Raw genomic sequence first — 24,842 nt, 5'->3', positions numbered from 1 at the left:
CCCCTTCCTCTCCTTTCTGGCTAAGATCTTTCCTCCTGAGAGGAGCTGGGAACTATGATGCCAAAACCTAGCTGGCAATTACAGGAAGGTGAGCAAGAGAAGTTGTGGAGACCTCCGAGCCGGGACGCCTAAGCCCCAGCTAAGCCGGCTCGATGCCGGAGCGGCTAGAGACAGAAAGCGGGCACTGGAAGGATGATGGGATCCATCCCAGAGGGGAAAAGACATCCAGGATTCAGAATGTCTCGCTCGATCGGCAAGGTGATGGCAGCCGAGGACAGTTTTGGCCGGGTTCTTTTTCCCAGCAGCAACCTTCCCTTCTCTTCTCCGCGGCTCCCTCGTTCTCACCTAAACAGTGTCAGCCAGATCCTCAAACTCGCATGCGCAAACCCTGGCGGCCGCTGAAAAGGAAGTAGACGTTGTGGTTGTTAATAAACTTCCGGCATCGCATCGTGGTTACGATACTAGCCTGCCTGTGAGAAGCTCAAAAGGCTCGCTGAGTTATTTTCGTTTTGATAATGGTCTGCGGAGACCCACTGTTAAAGCGACTGTCAGCGAAGCTAGCCAAGGGAGGGTCTACCGAGGTCTGACACGCCAGGGAGCAAACAGACCTATGGCGGGCAGGGAGAACGCAAGGATTAGAAAAAGCGTCTCTTTCCCGTCCTTTGCGAAAGAAACGTGCTGGGTAGGCGCGTCAGTCCCTTTAAGGGCGGTGAGAAAGGCGAGGACGCGGAAACACAAGGGGCGAGGCTACAAGGCTCAGGTTTCTCCAGGTGAAGCCCGAGCTATTGCAGGTAGTACCTGGACCGGAAGCTGGAGACGGCGCTGCGCTGCCCAGCCTGGTTTACGAAAGGACTAGACTGCATTGTTGTTATATGTTCGGCAAGTTGAGCCAGAAGTGCAGAAAATGTATCCCTTTGGATTTTCTGGACCCCTCCAGTCATATCCAGCTTTCTGGATACTTGGCCAGAACAGTGCGAGAAAATGGCTCTGGCCCGGTTGGGAAGAAAGTTTGGCTTGCAAAGCGGCTCCTAAGAACTGGCGGCTCCGGAAAGATCAGATCCGATTAAAGAAAAAGTGGGAAATGGCAGAGCCTTCTCTTTGGAAGGGACGTTGATTGGGAATCCCTATACTTCTCGGGCAGAAGTCAGAGATACTGCGCCAAAGGAACCTTGGCATTCTTAAATCACTATAGTTACCAAGATGAGCTTGTTGCAAGATGGTGTTTGGTGGGAGAATGTAAACATAAGGGTTAAAGGGAGAATGTAAACATAAGGGTTAAAGTCAAAGAAATGCCGTGTGAGTCTTCACAGCTTTCAAAGAAAACTTTCATGTCAGATTGATATTAAACAGCCTCCCCAGGAATGCAACCTAGGTTTAAGGAGCTTCAAGTCAATGTTGATTCTCAGTCTTCGCAGTTTGCAGTGGTTTGATCTTGCCCTCTTCCTAGAGCTGAGAGTGACTGTCCCAAGGTTGCCCAGCTTGGCTTTATGCCCAAGGCATAACTCACGGTCTCCTTTTCTAGCCTAGTGTAAGAGGAAGGGCCTCTTAAATAAATACCACGGGGTGGCATTCAATCCTTGCTTCTAACACTATTTCTTTTAACGTGGTCTTTTCTTGTAACGTGTTTTGGCTAACAGTGTAATTGAGATTTTATACAAAGGTTTTCAGATCAGCCACACAGTTCATTTACGGTTCGCTTTAGAGAACGAGAACCTGCAGTTTTGCCCATTCTACGTAAACACTCCTTCTGATTTATTTCTGCTTCCACTCTGCTCTTGTTCCCTGGGGGCTTGCAGCTTAACCTGAAGTTGCAGTTTTCCGGTTTGAAAGGAAAATCTCTTTGGTTTCCACCTATTGCCGGAGTATGAGCGGAAACGCCTGTTCTTTTCAGCGGAAGTTGCGGGGTGGGTCTTATGAACTCTGAGTTAGCGTGCGGTAGCTTCGTTTGGCAAGCAGGGTGGGGAGATGGGAAAGAGTAATTTAATGTATTTAAAATGGCGTTGTAATTTCATGCTTTGCAATAGGAATTCATGAAGAACAGCTCCCTTTCAAAGGAGCATAGGGGGTGAATAGACATGTTTAGACTCCACTGAATCTGATCTATTCAATGCCAGTAGAGAATTGAACTCGGGGCTTACATTTTAACTATTACACCATCCAGGCTTCTAGATATATCTCCTAATCTGTTACAGACATATACAAAATAGTTCATATATAAGTACTGGTGGGACCAGAAAATAGACGGTAATAGAAAATGAAGCTAAAGTGCTCTGTGATTTCAAACAGATAAGCACACACAACATCTCGGATTTAACTGTTCAAGGCAAAAAAAAAAAACAAAAAAAAAACCTGTACTGTATAGTGGTGTGGTACTACCTGTGGACAGCATGTAGTGCAGGAACTGGAGAAAACCACAAAATAACAAAGACCTGCAAATAGAAATTGAACGACATCATTTATTTGTTGAGAGAGTTGAGCTGAGTAGAGAGAAGCACTTCTTTGTGAACAGTTTAGACTAGTTGCAACAGATTACCAACCATGAAAGCGACCTGCCCCTCCCAGTTTTGCTTGATCCAGGTTTGGTGAGTCTTGACATCAGATGTCTGTGACATCAGAATGTCAGCTAAGCTGAAATGGCCAAATTAGTTTTGTACATCAGTTTGCAGTCTGCTGGACCAGTGCCTGGAGATCTTGGGATGAGTCTTCAGAATGGGGATTTGCCAGGGCAGTATTCCAAAATCCACCAAACCCTTGAAGCATGAACTAAAAGGTACTCAGTTTCTTCCCTTCTACATATGCTGTAATATTTAGAGTAGTATTTCAGCAAGCTTCTGGTCATCAAGCTTCTTTTGATTCTGTTTCCTAGCTCTAGGATGAGGAGGGTTATTAGCTTGAAACCTTCCCAATACCCAATACACAAGGAGTTTCTATAAGCTTCAGCAGAACAAATATGCAAATTCTAGTTCATTCAGTAGGGCTTGATAAAGAAAATTTTCCAGGGAATCATGCACTACATAAGGGATGTTGGTCTGTTTCCCATTTGGCTCTTCTGCCTGCCACTTGATGCTGCTGCCTCTCCAGCAGGGGTTCTTTGGCAAACTTCACATTTACATGCTCTAGTTTACAAACTATAGTAGCTGCCCATGTGTCATTTCTGATTTAAAATAAAATGGCATGGTGGAGTGTGACAGTATATTTAGGGAGAGGGCTGGATCCGAATTTCTCTGACTGGATTCAATCCAGATTTGTTAGAGAAGGACTGGGATCATTCCCAGCCATTATCACAAAGGCTGTTTTGGAATAGTCCTGTTCCATCTGCTTAATGACAGGTGAACAAAGAAGAAAATATAAAAGCCTGTAAACAGCAGGAATTCTCCCCTCCCTTGAAGCTTTTAGATCAACTTTATGGTCAACTTCTTGAAATGACACCAGAGTGCATATATTCAGACTCTTCAGAATTCTTCATTGTGTCAGAAAGCTTCTGAAATGCAGAATAGAGGAAGAAGCAACAGAGCCCTAACATTAGACTAGATATTCCACTCTTGAGATTTGGAGTTGAAATTTAAGTCCTAATATAAGACCGGTAGGGTGAACATACTTGTCAGAGGTTAGTAAGATTTCACTTAGCATTCAGGTAAAGGAAAACTGATATATCTTGCTCAGGACCATCAACAGTAGAACACATGCCTTGCACAACCAGTATCAGCACCTTGAAGAACTGCTATTGTGGGAATATAAATTACTGGATGAGAGTGACTGACAGATTACCTTACTCTAAGGTAGCTTTATGCGCAAAAAGACATTCTGCTGGATTGTTCATTCTGACTAGCAGTATCTTAATTGTATTCAAAATCTGTAAGACCTCCTTTCTTTCTGGATAAGCTGTTAGGGGTCCCACTTTGCAAAGTGCAATTGTTGTTTGGTAGAAACTGCCTGAGTAGTGCATCCTTCCATGACTGTCTTTTCTTTTGCTGCAGAAAAGTTGAAAGACTCTATCATCATCTTTATGATAGGAGGTCCTGGCTCTGGTAAAGATGTGCAGAGTATCCGGCTAGCTAGCAAATACGACTTCTCCCATGTGGCTATTGGAGAACTGCTGCGGGAAGAAGCCAGCAGGAGTACTAGTAAGGGCAAAGCCATTAGGGAGATCCTGATGAAAGGGGCTCTGGTGCCCTCGGTAAGGCCCTACTACAGTATATCTATTCTGGGCAGAATCCATTTTTATTAAGAACATTTAAAAAAACCTGGACTAGATGTAGGCTGTGCTTTCTTCCTACTGAAATGAATACAAACGACTCATTATTAAATTAAGGGCTACTGATTTTAATGAGACTAATATAGCGTGGATTCAGTCCACTGTGTATGTTGCATTTTAAAGCTCAGTACTTTCAAGGAAGAAAAGGATTTCTGTAATAACTGACAGCATGATTATAATTACATAAGCAATATTATCTGAGCTAATATTCAGTTCATCCCTTTCACTCTCATCCTGAAGATGGAAATGTGTTTGACGTCTTCAGTGAATTTATCCGTGTATGTTAATTTCACTGTCAATTAATATGCCATTGAGATTTTATGGAGTTTCTCAGTCAATCAGGTCATAGTTATCCCAAAGGTGCTTTCCCCACCCCCCCCCCAAAAAGGGGAACTGGATTTTGTTTTTCCTTGAAGACATTTCGCTTCTCATCTAAACTTCTTCAGTTCTATTATTGCCATTGAGAGTTTACTTCTATTTGGATGTTAACTCAGATTATTTAGACCATTTACCATCCAACATGTCAGATTTTGAGTTAGATATAACCTCTAAAATTCAGAAGTCTGCATATTTTGTGGCAGAATTTTGGTTAGTGAAGGATGGCTGATTATCTTTTTATTTTCTTTATTTTTTTGAGATCTGTTCAGCAATAGTTATCAATAAATTTCTTTGCAGCCACCTGCTATCTTTTCTTAGTTAAGATACCAGGTGGGTCTCCCTCAGTTTTGTTATTAAATGGAAGCATTTAACATTCCAGTCTTATATAAGGACCATGACTGCGACTGAGACAATGCTGTCACAAACGGGCAAATAGGTTATAATGGCAGAAGGTTTTTAAAGGCTTCTTTTTAACTGTGGAAAGCCACACTGATGACCTATGTGCAGTTTGGTTTGAAGAATGGCAGAGCATTGTGCTGTGATTGGGTAACTTTTTATTAGATTTAAGAGGTGCAAACTTTGGAGAAATGCTACAAAGAGACATGAGCCCAGCATTGCCAGTTCTTGCTGTAATAATCACCGAACTGTAAGATGCAAGATATGACACAATCATATGTATTTAAGATCTCATTGACTTCACTCAAAAATCAAAACAGATTTTAAGACGTAGACAGTTCCATCCCCTGCAGCTGTTCAGAAAGACAATAGGCAAGTGGAACTTCTAGAATCAGAAATACATGGTTGGGTATAAAGCCATTGTGGAACAATACTGGAAATAGCTTATGGATAGCTTATGGATTTCTTGGAAAGATTTAGCTGCTTACAATGGGACTATTGCTGAAAATAAATTTCAATCAAACTTTCAGTTTTTTCCTTAAATTGTTATAATTTTGCAAAAAGGCTAACTAGAGATTTATAAGCCAGTTCTATGGTTTTTTTGGGGAGGGGGGTCATGTATGTAGGCACCCTGCAAGATGATAAGGATGTGGTTCTGTGATTATAACCACTTTGCTTCTGGTTTCCTAGGACTATACTGGAAGGAAATTGATATGAACATTGCATTTTTCAGGCAATAGCCTTTAGAGCAGTGGTTCTCAACCTGTGGGTCAGGACCCAATTTGGGGTCGAATGACCATTTCACGGGGGTCGCGAAACAAGGCTGTCCGCCATTTTTTCCCCTTTTCTTTGGCCACGCCCCTGGCACCCGGTGATGTATAAGTGGTTGGGGCTCACCACAACATGGGGAACTGTATTATGGGGTCACGGCATTAGAAAGGTTGAGAACCACTGCTTTAGAGACAACGACAGACCTTTCTCGGAATTTATTTTTAATCTTCCCTTTGCTGATTCTCAAAGTTCAAGAAAGGTGAACTCTGTTTACCATTTTGAATAAAAGGGCTGAACTTTTTTTCCCTGACTTGTTACCATAAAATTTTGGATATCAAGATAATGGATTAAACAGCCATACCTATCCTGAAAGGAAGACAGAGCAGTACGATTTGCAAAATCTTTGAGTCTTTTGAGATTCATTGCACTTTTTTCTCTAGGGCTACGTCTTAGAACTGCTGACTGACAGGATGTTAAAAGCTGAAAATTTCAAAGGATTCTTTATTGAAGGCTTTCCCCGAGAAATCAATCAAGCCAGGCTGTTTGAGGAAGTTGTAAGTACAGTCTGTGCGTGCATGCATGAAAAGATGGCTTAGTTTACAGCAGATGCAGGCAACCTGTAGCCTTTCCAGTGTTTAGACTTCAGTCTGCATCATTCCTCACTGTCGGTCATGTTTGTAGATTGAGAAACTGACACTATCTTGCCTATACCTGGCCTCATGAGATGGGTACTCTCCGTAGGATGTCGTGAATTGCAACAGGAGTCACTGGATGAGAATATGGAAGTAAATACTGGTAATATATTGGTTGGCTCAACCTAGGACTGTTCTGTTTTAACTCTAGGAAAGAACTTAAAATGGCTAATTTAGACCAAAACAAATATATGTTAGATATTAATGAAAAAGCTAAGGGTGAACCAACCAACCTGTGCCATTCCCATTGCAGGTGGGACGTTTGCCCAACATTGTTATAGTATTCGACTGTTCTACAGAGACTATGATCCAGCGGCTGATGATCAGAAGCCAGCTGGGCCAAAGAATGAATGACCATGAGAGAATTATCCGGCAACGGCTTGAGACTCACTATACACTGTGTGACCCTGTCCTCACTTACTACCTGCAGAAAAGCATACTCCGGAATGTAGGTCTCTTATCCTTTGCCCTTCCCCCCCCGATGCTGGGCAAAGAAAGCCTAGCTGCTTGGGATAGGCGGACTATGCTCAGTTTGATTCTGTTTGGGACTAAAGCAACACTTTTCAGCAAAGATGCTCTCTCTTTCCCATTAAGCCGATGATAAATATAAATGATATATAATGATAGCGGTAAAAGGGGGGAAGTATGTGACATAATTAAAATACAAAAAGTAGAAATTATATTAGGAAAATGTTTTAACGTTGCTATCACATAGATTTGCAAGTTACTCTTACACTCACATTAAGTCACACAAATTTGTATTTGGTTGGAGTAAAGCTCACAAAATACTCCTTCCCACACACATACACAACAGAAATGAGAGAGAACATTACTTAGGGGAAACTTGGTGGGGATATTGTATTAGAAGCATTACCTAATTTACTCTTTTTAATACTGTGTATTAAAACTTGTGGTATCGTAGATATTTATCTTGTATTTTGGCTCCCTCTATTCACCAGCAGGCATTTCATAAGAATCCTAAATGTTCAAATCACATTCTATTTGTTTAACATGTTGCGTTTGAGCCAGTAAAAGAAAAGCTCTATATAGAATTCTTAAAAGTATGAAAAGAGTATTTATTTTTTCCCTTGGAATAGCTAAAATAATCTATCCAGTCTCATATTGCTGTCTTGAGAGCATAGCATTCCACATGAATATATCCCAATATCAATTAATTTCATTATTTCTTAAGCAAAAATTATCATACTATACCCTAAAAGGATATTTTAGCATAAAATGAAATATGGAAAAATGAATTGATATTGCAGGTTAACTAGCTTTTACAATTTTCATTTTATGTTTTTATTCCTCTCAAAGTCACCCAACAGCATTGACAGAAAATAGCTTCACAATAAATAAAGTGCATAAAACATTTCTTCACTGAAATCACATTTTGCATAGTAAATTAACTGTCATAAGATGAAAAAAAAAGACCATTTAGGTGTTGTTTTAATTTGGCTATAACATCTCTGGATGATCTCAGTGTTCAGAGGAACATATATATCAGTATCCCATAATGGTGAGAAGCTGTTTAATGGATTATTTCCATACTTCCCAGCAGCATCTGAATAGATAGCAGTAGTTTATTCAAGAAGAAAATTTTACTTTATTTAGGCTTGTTTAGACATCCCCATAACTGTAACCCTATGAGTTAAGGCAATCCTATTTCTAAACTTGGGTGTTATTCAAAGAGCTTAAAGAGGCTAGATTATTCTAAAAGAGGCATCTAAGAGTCCATCACTGTTTTTTGTATTTGCAGATCCTTGGGGAGGAACCCCCAGAAATAGTCTTTACCAAGTGCTGCAGTGTTGTTGATGATGTGATAAAAGCAGCTACCTCTGTGGTATAGCTATTTAGTTCTACAGAAAAATAAAAGATTTTAAGCTCTGGTCTATTAGCATGCCTTCCTCAGACCCCTCCCCCCCTTTTTAAAAAAGATCTTGATTCAGAACTGCATCAACCTCACCCAATAATCTAATAATCTGAAGCACCGAGAATGGTCCTGTCTATGACAATGTATTCAGAAATCTAGATTAAATTATATCCTGCAATCTCCAAGAAAAGCCATGTTTGCAAATGGTTTTCTGTGAGCAAAGTTAACTGCTGGCCAAAACAAGAATGAAAGATCACTTTCACAGTAAGCAATCATAGAATAAAGGGGAATTACTGTTGCAGCATATAAGCAAGCTGTGATCTACAGAGTAGTCTTAGGTCATTCTATTAATTGAGATGCTCTTTCTGAAATTCCTCAGTCAAGGATACATTCCCACTTGTTTAATTTATCTCTGGAATTAAGTTTGTACTTTCAAAGAGTATCATATCTCCAAATCATGTCTGAGGTAGCAAAATTCTAAGGTAAGACATTCTGGGAATTACTAAGCCATAAGGATTTTCAGCTGGTGATGGTACATATCAGGAACATGGATATAATTATAATTGGGCACTTTTCCAACACAACACTTTTGAACTCTAATATATACTTTTCATAGATCTAAATCACAAATGAGTATCAGCAGGAGGTATGGTGACATTTTAAAAACAACTGCATATTTACCCATCACTTCCATTAAGTTATGACTACAGATAGTCCTTGATTAATAACTATTCAGTTAACAATGGATCAAAATTATGGGTCTCAGAAGTGATTTATGTCCTGTCCCTAAAAGTTACGACTGCCACACCACCCCGAAAGTCAACTGATCGCAAGTCAGGCAATTAGCAACTGGCTCACATTTACCTGCTGCAACATCCTACAGTCATGTGATTGCAATATGTGACTTTCCCAGACATTTTCTGATAGGTTTCCAACAAACAACCTCAACTGGGGAAATCAGATTTGCTTAAAGATAGCAGTAAAAGTAATTGTAAAATCAAGTCTGGTCACATTCACTTAATGACTGTACCTCTTACTGACTGAAATTCTGGACCCAATTGTGGTTGTAAATTGGGGACCATCTGTATTGCCCATGTCAATAGATTTGTGAATGCCTTGCATCATCCTTCATACTTCCTTCCCTTTCAACTCAAAATAAAAAGTATCTTGTAGGCCTCAGTCCTTAGTTGTATATATAGTCCTTGGTCTGTTTTTAAAATCTCTCTGTAATACCAGCTCAGACTCAAAGTAATTTATCCCAGCCTGTAACAACGGGTGGAGATGGGAGGCAGCAAAGGGAGACCAAATGCTGAAGAAAATTATTCTTTAGTGGAAAGAGTACCCTCATGTATATTTCCAAATATCTTCTCAGATCCTGCAAAGCATTTTAGACCAAATTATCCAAATAGATTTAATGATGAATAATCTGCTAGGGGGTTCCAGCCATTGGTGCAAGAAGCTGGAAAATTCACTTTTATGATATACCACTCCTATATGCTGATACCTAAGAACGAAGCTGTTTCAAAACTCTACATACGTTGAATTTCAAGATTATCACAAGTCAAATCACAGTTCAGTCTATGGAACCTCATGAAGAAATAAGCCTGCCGCTGCTCACATCAAATATCTGTTCCCACTGCCCTGGCAACATTCAAACCTTCTGGGTCCTGTTTTTGGAAACATACACAATTTGCATCAGAGACTTTAAAACAAAAAAGCATTTTATTCAACAAAAATGCACAAATGCCTGCTCAAACTATAAAAACACAGGAAGCTCTTAATTCATGACCATTATCAGGCTTTTACAACAGCTATATCGTGAACAAACATCAGCTTCAAAAAACCCTATAGACAGAGAGAGAAAGACACCACCCAGCAGACACAGGGGGATGTTTTGTTATCATTTATTTGTGAAGTTAAAAACGAGCGGTAAAAAGTAAAAATTTGAGCATATAATTGTTTGTTCCAATTTCCTCTTGAACAGACAAAAACACGATCAGTCCCAGCAGTGGAGAAAATGGAAGGGCAGGGATGGGGTTGTCTGAAACACCAACACCTTTGTCCGAGGAATGTTCCAACTCTAACTAAAAAGCAGAGTGACTTTTCCTTGTAAAGTTTATTTTTAAAACAAAACAGAAAAGAAAAAGAAGTGTTACCCTGAAAAAACTGAGGTGCGTGTCAGGCAGGATGGGATCTGGTGGAGACGGTTTTAGTCGGCTATCTTCTACGGCTGCTGGCTCAACATTAGGTTTGGAGATCTGGATTTATTTTAAGAGAGATATGAAGGCGGCATGGCCAAGATTCCCAGAAGAAACCCAGCAATCAGAGCAACAGGCCAGTTCCCTTCCCACCCTGCCACTTCCTGCAGTGGCAGTAGCAGCCACTAGCTCTCTCCAAAACAAAAGGTTCTCGGAGATGGGGTGGGTCACATTCAGCTCACTGAGCCTGTGGAAGGAGAAAACACAAAGGAGTCTGTCACCGAGAAAGGAAATAAGACAAGGTATTTACCCCACCGTTTCAGGTAGGGAACCTCATTTGCTAAAGCTCGGAGCACCCTTGAACATTATTGTACCGTATTTTCCGGCGTATAAGACGACTTTCTAAAGCGTTGAAATCGGCGCCGAAGTCGGGGGATGTCTTATACGCTGGGTCGCCTTATACGCCAGAAAATACGGTAATACAACATAACACAATACAGTAATGCGATAGAGTACTATAAACACAAACAGTAGACAATAAAACAGGCAATATATGCTTAATATTCATGCAATTCTGTCTTTTTTCTGGCTCATCATTTGGTCTCGTTCCAAATGTCACCACCATTCCATTTAGCAATCAGTTCAACAGCATGGGAACAAAATGAGCCCAGTGTCCGATAGAACTTCCTGTTCATCACCAATTCCATTGTTTATTAGGGAGTCTGTGGAATGCTTCAGTTCTCTTGTATTTCATAGAACCTTTTTTTCCCTGGCCAGTCATTGAGGCAACAGCATCTCTCATCCTGAAGAAATGCCGTGCAGAAAATGAATAAGAAAAGGCTTTCCACTTTACAGTTTTGCTCATCTTCCAATGACTTTCATAGAACACGAAATAACAATGGGAAGGGACCTTGAAGGTCTTCATGTTCCAACCCCGTTTGAGTAGGAGACCCTATACCATTCCAGACAAATCGTTGTCCAATCTCTTCTTGAAAACCTCCAGTAATGGAGAACCCATAACTTCTGATGGCAAGCCATTCCACTGATTAATTTTTCTCACTGTCAGGAAATTGCTCTTTAATTCTAGATTGGATCCTTCATCTGTTATTTCTTGTTCTGCCCTCTGGTGCTTTGGAGAATAGGTCAGACTCCTCTGTGACAGTCCTTCCAGTACTGGGAGATGGCTATCATGTCAGCCTTAGTCCTTCTCTTTGTAGACTAGGTATACCTAATTCCTTCAACTATTCCTCATACAGCTTAGCTTCCAGACTGACCTTTGTTGCACTTTTCTGCACTCTTTCTAGAGTCTCAATATCTTTTTTGTACCATGGTGGCTAGAACTGCATGCAGTATCCAAGTGTGGTCTCATCAGAGCAGTACAAAGCAGTGTTATCACTTCACTTGATCTTAATACTATCCCTCTGTTGATGAATTGGCTTTTTTGGCAGCCAGTTGCAGCACATTGCTGGACTCATACTTAAGTGGTTGTCCACTACCACATCTAGATCCCTCTTATTGTTACTGCTGTGAAGCCAGAGACCACCTATTTTATACCTGTGATTTTTTTTATTTTATTTTTTTTGCCTAAGTGTAAGACTTTCATCATGGAATTGCATTTTGTTGGATAGGACCCATAAAGTTAGTTTGAACTAACTTGAACAAAGTTCAAGTCTGTCAAGATTCTTCAGTATTCCTCCTGGCTTGGTGTTTGCAAATTTGATGAGTTACCCTTCAAGTTTTTTGTCTAACTCTAAATCATTTATGAAGCTGTTGAAAGGTACTGGGCCTAGGGTAGAATCTTGGGGTACCCCACTGCAGGTTTCCCTGCATATCAGTCTAGTTCCATTGAGGACTACATGTTGAGTGTGGCTGGTCAACCAGTTACAAAGCCATCTGGTGATGATGTTGCCTATCCCACACTTTTCTATTTTACCAAGAAGGTCCACCTTTTTCAAATGCCTTCCTGAATTCTAAGTAAACTACGACCACAGTATTTCCGTGATCCACTAATTCAGTCAAAGAATGCAATTAGATTTATCTGGGATGATCTGTTTGACAAACCCATGTTGGCTTTTAGTAATAGTTTTACTTGTTTCTAGGTCATCGCAGAACCGTTGCTTGAAGAAAGGACCTTCAACTTGACTTTTTTGCTCATCTGTCAGTGACTTTCCTTACAGAATATGCTATTGCCACTAGCCTAGCAATGGTCTGATGCACCAGAAGCATAGTCACAGAATTTAGTACTGGAGAAAAAAATTAGCATACCTGAAAGCTCCTGTTTTCTATTATGAAAATAACCATCAGGTTTTCATGGTTGCAAAAAATACATTTGTAAAACACTGATATTTTGAACAAGAGGAAGGCCAGGCTTCTTGGAACCTTTGTATCAATAGCCAGCAAGGATATACCAGTTTGATGTGCAATTTGTACAGACTACACTGGGGTGGGGTGGGGAGAGAGACAACTTATGGTTCTGATTTAACCAACATTGTATTTATTTGATTTTTATCTCACTTTTATTATTCTATAAGTGACTCAAGGTGGTGAATATATATAATACTCCTCCCTCCTCCTATTTTCCCTGTCAGAATAAACCTACGAAGTGTGTTAGGCTGAATGACTGACCCAAAGTCACCCAGCTGGCTTTCATGCCTAAAATGTGATTAGAAATCACAATCTACTGGTTTCTAACCTGGAGCCTTAGCCACTAGACCAAACAGGCTCCTTCTCATTAATATCATCCATGAGCAAATGTCAGAAACGATGCATAGGGTCACTCTTTTCCTGATGCATTGTAATATTCTTGATGGCAAGAGTATTACATCCTACTATCTTGCAGGTGCTAATAGAAAACTGGGTGCCCTGTATCACAGATGAAGCAAGAGTGCCAAAATACAAAGCTAAACTTAAAAGTATATGCATAACAAACACCCAGATGGAAGAGATTACATCACAGGAATCAGCTGCTAAATCAAGCCCCTTCTTCACTCACCTGCTGTCCCTGCTGTGTGGGGGGTGGCACTGGTCCGCCAGCACCAGGTGTCTGTCCATAATAGGCAGCTTGTTGTCTGTAGTATTCTGCCCACGCTGCACTATAGTCTGGTTGAGGTCCTGGTGGTGCTGCTGGCCCTGCCCCAGTCGCTACTTGAGCTGCTTCCAAAAAGAAAAGAGCGTCTCTAGTCTATCCCGTCCATGACTATTCGGACACTCACGCATGCGCGCACACGCACACGCACACACACCACTTTGATTCAGTGCAATTTACTCCTATATAAGAATGCACAGAGCAACAAAAAATGTTTGGCATTCCAAAGCCAATCCAATTTGCCTTAGAAAGCCTGTGGTATGTTAGCTCACCTTGCTTCTTATAATACTCCTCCCAGGCTTTTGTGTAGTCCTGCTGGGGAGGAGCTCCAGGCTGCTGGGGCTGCTGGCCTGTAGGACAACAAAGGATAACAGGACTTGGTTGCACCCGAAAAGCATTTTGACCACCCAAGAGGCCAATTCCCTCCAGAACTTTAAAAGGAGGGGGGTCTCAGTTACTGATGGCATTAGTTCCTAGCAGTCAGCCAAAAATTATAGGTGCAAGAACCAAACAGTAAAGGCTGAAGCCTTGAATGGTTTTGTTTTGTGATCAGCATTTTTTTAAATAATCCAAGAGAGCTATATTTTATCATACTTTTGGAACTATGGGAGTTATGCTCATAATTTATGAACTCATAAATAGGAGTTTTCACATACCGTCATCTACTGCCCAGCCAAAGACAAAAATGTTGAGGAATCAGCAGGCAAGACAGAATTATCATGAAAGATATTCCAACAAATATGGAATAAATAAAAAACGAATATTTGGGAATAAAATCAATTATGATCAAGATACCCAAATTATTAAGACCAAATTATTTTGCTTTGTTTTCTAATGTGTACTTTATCAAAACTTTGCTTGTTTCATCAGCTTAAACCCAAAGTACCCAATATCCAGAATATTGATAAAGAAAATGAAAAGGTTACTAGGTAGAGAAAAGACCTGAAGTGTTCTAAATCAAGTCATTACCTATAAGCCTAGCAATCATTCCATTAATGCTCTTTTCCAGTAAAAGAGAAGCACCTGTAGAGTTACCTAGTTTTTTATAGTACTCTTCCCATGCTTTCGTGTAGTCTGACTGTCCGCTGGGGGGCGGCTGGGGGGGCTCTCCTTGCACCGGTGGTGCAGTGGGGGCTGGTGGTGCTCCTGGAACTGGGCCAGGAGGCTGCTGGTAGTAGTGCGAGTAATATGCTGCCCAGGCAGCATTGGGGTCTGCTGCTGCTGCTGCTGCTTTATCTGGAATCAGATGACAGTCTGAATACATAACTGTAGTTTGTAATCCACTCTGATGATGACTAACAGTAGAGTTCATTAAAAAAAAATAGCAACAAATTTTAACAAAACCTTACTTGGATCATGAGGAGCTGGAGGTTGCCACTGTGGGTATGTATTTCCCCAGCCTTGAGGTGGATATTGAGGTGGTGGTGGTCCCCCAGGGCTGAAAGGGGGGAGGGGGAGAAATTGGCATAATTGATCAAATATAAGGATGTACAATAGAGATTTCTAAGTAGCAAATGGCCCAAGAAGTTACTCTAGAGAAACAGTACTACTGCTTGCAGAAACTGGAGAGCTCTCCTTCCTGCCCTATATAGTACAGGATTTCAAGCCAACTTCCCTTGCTGAATAGGGTGCTGGATCATCATTCATCCAATTTGCCTATCACTGATTAAAACAAATTGCCAGTGGCCAAGAGAGAGCCAGTCTGGCATAGTGGTGAAGTTGCTAGGTAGAGAATGAGAATTCTAGTCCTCCCTTGGGCATGAAAGCTGACTGGGGGACTCTGGGTCAACCCTTCTCCCTCAGCCCAATTCCCTTCCCTTTGTAAGGAAAATAGGCAGAAGCACTGTACGTGGTACCTTGAATTATACAAAATAAAATTAAGATAGAAATCTAGCAATACATAAACATTAAAGATAATTAAGTTTCTAGAAGGAAACTGGGAAATTACTGTTTGAGAACGTTTAGCTACAATAGCTACAATCAAGGTACTAACAATAGACCATGACAACAAAGCCATATGAAGTGGCAGCTTGTTTTTATGTTTCCGCATCAATGGTTCTTTCTATTTCTCTCTAGAGTAGGCCATGGCCAGAATGGTTTGCTGGCACAATTAGCCAAAAGCCAAATCACTTTGTGAAAACTTTGGTACAGATACCAAACATCAAAATTGGGATGCACAGTATAAACCATGCTTCTTTCCCTTAACAGCATTATTACATAACTCTTTGGATGCAATTCTTTTTTTCTCCATTCACATAATCCTTGAAAAATCCTTCAAACAGGGAAAGGGCTTTTCATGAAGGTTTTGTCAAAAGGGGTTTCCTGTTTCAGTTCACCACAGAGGCTTTTCTAGGTTCTGATGTCAGCATCTTGACTGCAGCCAAAAGACTCCCCAAACAGAAGGAAGTTGTACTTACTGAGGGGGTGCACTGGGTGGTCCTTGATTGAACGGCCCAGGGTTGAAGGGACCCATGGGTGCTGGTCCAGGAGGGCCACCAGGTCCAGGCCCTGGCCCAACTGGGCAGAGGGGACCCTAAGAAAGAAACATGTAATCTGTTAGTCAGAACTACCATATCAAATCAGATTTCTTGTGTAACTAAAGGTGGTAGTTACCTCAATCTTCTCCTCAATCAGTTGTTTGGCATGATCAATCTGTTGAGGTGAGCCACGAATAATGAATAATTTGAAATTGGGGTCTCCGTTGGGTGGTAGCTGCCGAGATATTTCTACAAAGGCTCCTGTCTGCTGGTTTATGGCCTTTACATTTTCCCCACCTAAAAAACAAAGAAAAGGTAGCAACAAGATGCTTGACGCACACCTGCTTGGGACGACTAAAGAAAACAGGAGATGCTCACCTCTGCCAATGACCAGACCACATTTGTGCGTAGGTATAGAAAAGGTCATCTCTCCTCCTGGAGGCCCCCAGTTGCCCTGTCCTCTGCCCCTACCTCTGCCTCCGGGAGGCATTCCCGAACCTGGAGGGCCTGGAGGGCCACTCTACAAGACAAGAATCCAATCAACTTGAATGACATGGGGAAAACAGAATAAAACATTGCACCTGCATTTCCAGAAGGGAGAGCTCTCACTATGTTGTCAATGTTGCATTTAAGAATTACACTAAAGGTGTTTTCCTGAATGAGAATCACCAGAGTGCTCAAACTGCCTTGAAAGGTAGCTTGATATTTCTCCTGCAGTGTATTCTGCAAAAACTGGAAACATTTTGAGTATTTCAGACATTTGAAAATATAGGAATTTGGAGTAAGTCCCTGCTCTCTCCCCTGGTCTCTACTGCTGTACTACTTAATCTGAAAACTTTTTAGAAAACAAAACAATTACAATTGGCAACACAATAATCACAACACTCAAAATGACCAAACACCTGTCTTATTCTAAAAGCAGAGCAAAACCAACATGCTTTCTCTCAAAATCACCACCAAATCTATGGATCAATACTTTGTTTTGAGCTCAAAACAGTGGTTTTGAATCAGAATACTTTGCATTATCTCGGCAATAATAAATTTCATCTTCTGATACAATTTCAGTAATGATAACACTAAGTCCATTTGGGCTTCCATTTGAAAGAATGTAATTCTATTTATATTTGTACCAACACAACTCCACCCACTTTTCAAGTAAGCCTCACTGACAGCAAGATCCCGAAACTGATCCAAAACGCCAAATATTAATTTCCACTAAAGAATTATTATTCTATGGTGCACTGTTAGTTTGTGAGACAACAAAAGCTACCTGGTATGCTGAATCAAATGAAAATGCAATGGGATAGAAATTCCATACCACAGAAAAATGAAAACCCTTGAAGTAATTATGTTTGAAAATCTGATGAGATATACCTTTCTCGGTTATATGTGACAGAATTAAAATATAATGGAAAAAACTGCTAATAACCAAGTTCAAATTAAATTCCAGAGGTTATCAAATGTACTATTGAATTTTGATTATGCTTCTTAAGATGTTTTAGTATCTCTTTAGTCAAATGTGAGTGAAAATGTCTTAAAATTGTTTTTTACTTAAACTTATAAAGTCATGAATTTCATTGAGGTGACTTGTAGGTGGCATACAAAACTTAAAACCAAATCCCCCCCAATACAAGTTATATACAAGTAGTCCTTTGGACTTAATTAAGTCCAAAATTTCTGTCGGTAAGTGAGACAGGTGTTAATTGAGTTTTGCTCCACTTTATGATCTTTCTTGTCACAGTTGCTAAGTGAATCATTACAGTTGGTAAGTTGGTAATAAGGTTGTAAAGTGAATCTGGCTTTCCCTTTAACTTTGCTTGTCAAAAGGTTGCAAAAGGTGATATGTCCCCCGGCCACTGCAACCATCATAAATATGACCCAGTTGTCAAGTGTCTGAATTTTGATCACATAATGAAGATGCTGCTATTTTAAGAAATGCCTTACTTTGAGTCTGGAAGAAGTATTATTACAGGTTAAATTACAAAATACCTATTTGGGGGATTCCTGGACATGCAATTGAGGGGATTTCTAAGGGGATGAATTTTGAAAAAAAATCGTATAAAGAATTACTTATTTGGTCAGGTACTGACTGGCAACTAAAATCTTTAGATGTATTAAGGCAAGAAAATATTTTACAGTCATGGTTTCAGTATTTACAAATAGTGGATAGGTGGACTTTAGATAAGAAAGTTGGAATAACATTAGGAGATGAAAATTTGGTAATTCAGATTAAAGATCAGAATCAGGCCCACATAAAAAGAATTTATAATGCGTTAATAGAATTGGACTCAGAAATGGATTTGGTTAAAGATTGTATGGTTAAATGGGCTCAGAATATCCAGGAACCGATCCCATTGGATTTATGGGAGATAATTTGGATTAGAAATGTTAAATTTACACAGGCTCAAAATTTAAGGGAAAATTTTTACAAAATGTTTTGGATCCTAAAAAGTTGTCTTGTATGTATCCTATTTACAGCCTAAATGTTGGAGATGCGGTAGTTCTGATGCAACTTATTTTCATGTTTGGTGGACTTGTAAAAATATTAAAGCTTTTTGGATTATGATTTGGTGGAACATTCAAAAGATTTTTAAAAGGAAGATAAAGTTTACTCCTCAACTATTTTTACTAGGGATTTTTATGGATTTTGATGTTAAAGAAACTATTTTAATGTTGAATTTAGTAACAGCAGCAAGGTTATCGGTAGGTCAATATTGGAAGAAAGATTCGTTGCCTACTATAGAAGAATGGACACAAGGTTTCTAATTTAGCAGAAATGGCAAAAATTTCTGCTTATTTAAAGGATCATACACAAGAAAAATATATTATTGTATGGAGAAGATGGATAGATTATATTCAGATTAAGTATGGAACTAAAAAGTTCCATTTATTTTACGATTAAATTTTAAATAATTATTATTAATAGCATTTTATAATGGCAATTATTTAATTTATTTACTGTTATTATGGTACTTTATAATAATTTTTTTAAAATGGATTTGTTTATAATATTATGATGTTAAAGTTTAAAGGGAGTTAAGGGTTAAGTATGAATTTGGTTACTGTATAATTTGTTAAAGTTAATTAGATTTTGTTTAATATGTTTGTAATAACCCTGTATTCGGCTCTGGGAGGTGGGGGGGGGGTAGGGGGGTGGGTGGGTTTGGGGGTTAAAATTTTTTGTTAATTGTTAATAAAACTTTTTCAATAAAAAAAAATGAAGATGCTGCAATGGTTGTTAAGTGTGGAAAATAGTCTTAAATCACTTTTTTTTCATTGCCATTATAAATTTGAATGGACACTAAACAAAAGGCTGTTAGGTCGAGGACTACCTGTATATAACTTATATATTTTAAACAATATATATGTTTTATATATATATAAATGTAACAATTTATCTACAAAATCTACAAAAGCTATAATACAGTCGCTTAATTAATTCTTTGCAATTCTTGTTTCCAAGATCAGCGCAACTAAATGGCAATTCCAGCACTCTGATGGATGAGGTAAACTCCCAAGGAATGTCATACCCGAAGACTCTGGAGAAGGTCATTGATAATCCTGGCAGCATGTTCACATCTGTCAGGTGGGCCCATGATATGGGCAATTTTTTCAGGACCTGTCCCATCATCTGAAATGACAACCAAAACAAGTTGTACATTCAACTGGAGTTTAAAAATTAGGACCCTTATCTGTGAACTGGTGTGTGTGTGTGTGTAGACACCAAACAACATTCACATTCAACAGCCATCGGTCTAATTAATGATTTCCTCCTCAGCAGCTAAAAGGCCCTCTGATTTCATGGAGAACATGTATAGTTCACAGACGCAATCAATAGAAGAAAAGTAGAGATGGGATGTATGCAATTCCAGGCAAGGAAAAACTTCTGTCCAAAATTCAGAAGACCCAATCCAAGGCAGTGAAACTACAACTTGATAGACCCAAGTTTTTACATGGGAACTTGCAAAGTTTCAGTCACAACTTCCTGAAAAACCTGGATTGTACCCAGTTTGAACAAATAATAAAATGTTTTATAGATTTTCAGCTATCTAAAATGTCTCTTAAGAGATTTTTGCCTTAAATCACAGCTGAGAAAACTGCATCTCCCCCACTCAATTTTCAGAAAAGAGCATTGGGGAAAATAATTTTACACAAACAGGAACAAAAACAAATTTGAATTAGCAACAATAATGATAACCAAATAAGAATTTGTACTGAAGGAATGTGGACAGAAAAGGCACACAAGCATAAGCCTGACATTTAACCCTGCAATTTGAAATACAGGCTCTGAAGGTAACGGAGAGATTTGGGTTTCTCACCTTGCTTGAACTGGATTCGAACCCCAGCATCATTCTGTATTTTCTTAATCATCTCTCCACTCCGCCCAATGACCACACCAACAGAATGCCGGGGGACGGGGACCTGAGAAAATGAACAAACACCTTATTTACTAGGTCTATATGTTGCTAAATCTTCTCAGATTTGTGGCAATTTATAACAATAAAATTCAATTTAAAAATTAAGAGATGTACTATATATAGTGTACTATATATGTGTATGTGTATGTGTATGTGTGTGTGTGTGTATATATATATATATATATATATATATATATATATATATATATATATATATATATATATATATATATATATATATATGTAGGTCTTTGGTTGTTCGGGTTTTCTCCCACGTAAAATTGGAAGTGTCTTGGCGACGTTTCGACGAAGTCCCATTCGTCATCTTCAGGCTGGTGTTTTCAGCTTCGTGCTTCGAGCAGCAATGTGTGGTCTTAGCTGTTTCTTCCTTTTAACTGCCAGTGGGGGTATGAACTGATTGGGTGGGAGCTTGGCTGTGTTCTGATTGGGTGGAGGTGTGTTCTGATTGGTTAGGGGCGTGGCTGTGCTCTGATTGGCTGGGGGGTTGGCTGTGCTCTGATTGGCTGGGGGAGTGTTCTGTTTGGTTGTGCTCAGGTTAGTCTGAGTTGCAGAGGGGTTTAAGATTTTGGGCTGCCTTGCTATTTTTTGGCTTCGCGTTTGTGGTCGTGCCTCATTTTCATGGAGGGTGTCAGTTTGCTTCATGTATGGATTGGAGGGCTTTAAAGTGGCTAATGATGCAGCTCTGGTCTGGCTTCTGGTTTGTGGTCGTGCCTCATCATCGGTGTGGCTTTGGGTTTGCTTTTTGCGTGGATGTGTGGTGGTGACATCCTGTGTGGTTTTTGTGAGTGTGGGTCTGGTATCATTTTTTGTGTTAGGGAGTCGTTTGTCAATAAGGGCGGGTTTCCAAATGGCTGGTAGGCGGGAGGTATCATCTCGCTTGTTCATGCTGTGTGGGCGTTTTTCTATCTCGATGGCTTCTCTGATTATTCTGTTATTAAAATGTTCACTTTTGGCAATGGTTCTGGTATTTTTAAAGTCAATTTCATGTCCTGTGGCTTTAAGGTGTTGGACCAGGGAAGATGTTGGTTCCTCTTTTTTGACTGAGTTCTTATGTTCTTCAATGCGTGCACTTATTCTTCTGTTGGTTTGTCCGATGTATGTGGTGGGACAAGTGGTGCATGGGATTTCGTATACTCCTTGATTTTCTAATTCAATTTTATCTTTGGGGTTTCTAAGGATGGTGGATATTTTTCTGTTTGTGCAGAATGCTGTTTTGATGTTGTGTTTATGGAGGATCTTACTGATTCTGTCTGTGGTGCCTTTTATGTATGGGAGGAGGGCTTTGCCGTTTTCTTGTTCTTTGTCTTGGATTTTAGTGGGGGTTTCTTTTTGGATTAGGTTTGTAATCTTATTTCTTTGGAATCCATTGGATGTTAGTACATTGGTGAGAGTGTGTAGTTCGGTTTTTAGGTGTTGTTCGTCAGCTAAGCGTTTTGTTCTGGAGATGAGTGTCTTGGCTACAGAGTTGATCTGTGCTGGGTGGTGGTGTGAGAGAGCGTGCAGATAGCGGTTTGTGTGTGTTTTCTTCTGGTAGATGGTGTGTCCTAGGGAGCCATTGGATTTCTTGTAGACTAAGACATCCAGGAAGGGAAGTTGGTTGTTAGCTTCTGTTTCCATGGTGAACTGTATTTTGGGGTGTAGGCTGTTGAGGTGTGTGAGGAAGTTGTCCAGTTTTTCTTTCCCATGTGGCCAGATTATGAAGGTGTCGTCTACGTATCTGAGCCAGAGTTTGGGTTTGTGATCCGATTTTTCTAGAGCTTGGGTTTCAAAGTGTTCCATGTAGAGGTTTGCAATGACAGGTGAGAGGGGTGATCCCATGGGTGCTCCTTCTGTTTGTTTGTATTTTTGTCCATTATAGATGAAGTATGTGTTGGATAGGCAGTGGTTGGTCAGATCTAAGATGTGTTTGGGGGGGTTATATTTGTTTTGGATAGCTGTCAAGGCTTCTTTGATAGGCACTTGGGTGAAGAGGGATATGACATCAAAGCTCACGAGTAGGTCGCTGGGCTGTAAGTTTTGTTTCTTTATGATCTCTATAAAGTGGAATGAGTTTTTTACGTGTGAGGTGATGGATTCTGCATAGGGCTGTAGTTGTTTGGCGAGAAATTTGGCTAGGTTTTGTAGAGGTGAGCCTATGGAGCTGACTATAGGTCTGAGTGGGGTTCCTTCCTTGTGTATCTTGGGGAGACCATAGAGTTTGGGGCATCTGGATGATTTCTCTCTGGGAATGATTCTTTGCTGGATCTCTTCGCTAATGGGGGAGGCTTTTATTTTGGATCTGGTGGTTTTTTCCAGGTAGGTGGTGGGATCTGTATTTAGGGGTTTGTATGTGGAGTCTTGGAGTAGGTTGGTTAATTTGGTTTGGTAGTCAGATGTGTTCATAACCACCGTGGCGTTGCCCTTGTCTGCTGGTAGGATTATTATGCTGGTGTCTTCTTTCAGGTTACGTAGTGCTGTCTGTTCCTCTTTGGGTAAGTTGCTTTTGGGTGGCTTGCTGGTACAGAGGATGTTGGTGATTTCGAGTCTGATTCTGTTAGCATCGTCGGGGTTGATTTTGGTCAGGCTGGTTTCAACTCCACATATAATGGTTTCAGTGGGGATGTGTTTGGGAGTGACTGCAAAGTTGAATCCTTTGGAAAGGACATTGGTTTCGGCTTTGGTGAGGATCCTATCTGAGATGTTATGCACTGTTTGTTTCATGTGTGGCTGTGAGGGAGGAGGGGTTTGTTTCTGACTTTAAAAATACCAGAACCATTGCCAAAAGTGAACATTTTAATAACAGAATAATCAGAGAAGCCATCGAGATAGAAAAACGCCCACACAGCATGAACAAGCGAGATGATACCTCCCGCCTACCAGCCATTTGGAAACCCGCCCTTATTGACAAACGACTCCCTAACACAAAAAATGATACCAGACCCACACTCACAAAAACCACACAGGATGTCACCACCACACATCCACGCAAAAAGCAAACCCAAAGCCACACCGATGATGAGGCACGACCACAAACCAGAAGCCAGACCAGAGCTGCATCATTAGCCACTTTAAAGCCCTCCAATCCATACATGAAGCAAACTGACACCCTCCATGAAAATGAGGCACGACCACAAACGCGAAGCCAAAAAATAGCAAGGCAGCCCAAAATCTTAAACCCCTCTGCAACTCAGACTAACCTGAGCACAACCAAACAGAACACTCCCCCAGCCAATCAGCCAACCCCCAGCATCAGAGCACAGCCAGCCCCTAACCATTCAGAACACACCTCCACCCAATCAGAACACAGCCAAGCTCCCACCCAATCAGTTCATACCCCCACTGGCAGTTAAAAGGAAGAAACAGCTAAGACCACACATTGCTGCTCGAAGCACGAAGCTGAAAACACCAGCCTGAAGATGACGAATGGGACTTCGTCGAAACGTCGCCAAGACACTTCCAATTTTACGCGGGAGAAAACCCGAACAACCAAAGACCTACATACAAACCCTGAAATATATATATATATATATATATATATATATATATATATATATATATATATATATATATCTCTGAGGCTTTCGCGGGTTTGTATGTAGGTCTTTGGTTATTCGGGTTTTCTCCCGCGTCAATGGAAGTGTCTGGCGACGTTTCGATGAAGTTTCATTTGTATCTTTAGGCTGGTGTTTTCGGCTTCGTGCTCCTAGAAGCACGAAGCCGAAAACACCAGCCTGAAGATGACGAACGAGACTTCATCGAAACGTCGCCAAGACACTTCCAATTTGACGCGGGAGAAAACCCGAATAACCAAAAACATAGACATACATACATACATACATGTATGTATGTATGTGTGTGTGTATATATATATATATATATATATATTATATATATATATATATTATGAACATATATATATATATTAATATGAACACACACACACACACACACATATATATATATATATATATATATATATATATATATATATGAACTTATATATATATATATATATAATATGAACTTTTATATATAAAAAGCACACTGAACATTATCCGATTAAAAGTAATAAATGCAGGTGATGACCTATCAATCACTAAATACCCTCAGGGAAAGCTCCGTACCCACCAACTTCTGAAATGGAAGGGCTGGTTTTACTTCCAAGGGAGCTGTTCCAAAGTATAGATACCATAATAAAAAAAAACCCCAGTAAATAAATGAAATAAGATTGTTGCTTGGAAGACGGATTAATGCCCAATTGAAACTGTTTTTTCCATTATCCACAGCGAAGTATCAAAA

The 24,842-nt window shown here is 40.0% G+C and overlaps 2 protein-coding genes across 6 annotated transcripts in view; one reads left to right on the top strand and one right to left on the bottom strand.

Annotated features, from left to right (window-relative positions):
* The first annotated feature begins 6 nt into the window (after window positions 1–6).
* Window positions 7–10,192, top strand: LOC120306181 (adenylate kinase isoenzyme 1-like). Of its 3 annotated transcripts, none has more exons than XM_039338895.1 (6): window positions 7–682; window positions 1,797–2,770; window positions 3,978–4,177; window positions 6,241–6,354; window positions 6,746–6,940; window positions 8,252–10,192. In XM_039338895.1, the coding sequence occupies exons 2-6, from the start codon at window positions 2,710–2,712 to the stop codon at window positions 8,339–8,341; spliced, it is 660 nt and encodes a 219-aa protein (XP_039194829.1). In that variant the 5' UTR covers window positions 7–682; window positions 1,797–2,709; the 3' UTR covers window positions 8,342–10,192. The 3 variants fall into 3 exon arrangements, with proteins under 3 accessions (XP_039194829.1, XP_039194830.1, XP_039194828.1); XM_039338896.1 differs by lacking the exon at window positions 7–682 and having other exon boundaries at window positions 801–1,904; window positions 2,660–2,770; XM_039338894.1 differs by lacking the exon at window positions 7–682 and having other exon boundaries at window positions 801–2,770.
* LOC120306179 (KH-type splicing regulatory protein) overlaps window positions 10,069–24,842 on the bottom strand; it is a 31,674-nt gene continuing 16,900 nt past the window's right edge. For all 3 annotated transcript variants that reach the window (XM_039338892.1, XM_039338891.1, XM_039338893.1), the window contains 10 exons: window positions 20,445–20,547; window positions 19,656–19,756; window positions 16,504–16,645; window positions 16,262–16,422; window positions 16,066–16,181; window positions 14,998–15,086; window positions 14,684–14,884; window positions 13,921–13,998; window positions 13,556–13,713; window positions 10,069–10,810 (listed from right to left, as the gene is read on the bottom strand). In XM_039338892.1, the coding sequence (XP_039194826.1) occupies window positions 10,802–10,810; window positions 13,556–13,713; window positions 13,921–13,998; window positions 14,684–14,884; window positions 14,998–15,086; window positions 16,066–16,181; window positions 16,262–16,422; window positions 16,504–16,645; window positions 19,656–19,756; window positions 20,445–20,547 (1,158 nt within the window). In that variant the 3' untranslated portion in view covers window positions 10,069–10,801. The remainder of the gene's footprint in view (window positions 10,811–13,555; window positions 13,714–13,920; window positions 13,999–14,683; window positions 14,885–14,997; window positions 15,087–16,065; window positions 16,182–16,261; window positions 16,423–16,503; window positions 16,646–19,655; window positions 19,757–20,444; window positions 20,548–24,842) is intronic.

This window comes from Crotalus tigris, unplaced genomic scaffold, assembly GCF_016545835.1.
Source record: "Crotalus tigris isolate CLP2741 ecotype Arizona unplaced genomic scaffold, ASM1654583v1 scf7180000017723.350638, whole genome shotgun sequence".
Taxonomy (NCBI): domain Eukaryota; kingdom Metazoa; phylum Chordata; class Lepidosauria; order Squamata; family Viperidae; genus Crotalus; species Crotalus tigris.
The sequence above is the reverse complement of the archived record's forward strand: the minus strand, read 5'-3'. Positions and strand labels throughout refer to the sequence as shown.

Bases quoted from the DNA above. Each gene is read 5' to 3' on its own strand.
- LOC120306181 (XM_039338895.1), top strand. From the start codon at position 2,710: ATGGGGATTTGCCAGGGCAGTATTCCAAAATCCACCAAACCCTTGAAG. The intron at 6,355-6,745 runs GTAAGTACAGTC...TTCCCATTGCAG, and splicing joins CCAGGCTGTTTGAGGAAGTT to GTGGGACGTTTGCCCAACAT. The intron at 6,941-8,251 runs GTAGGTCTCTTA...TTGTATTTGCAG, and splicing joins AGAAAAGCATACTCCGGAAT to ATCCTTGGGGAGGAACCCCC.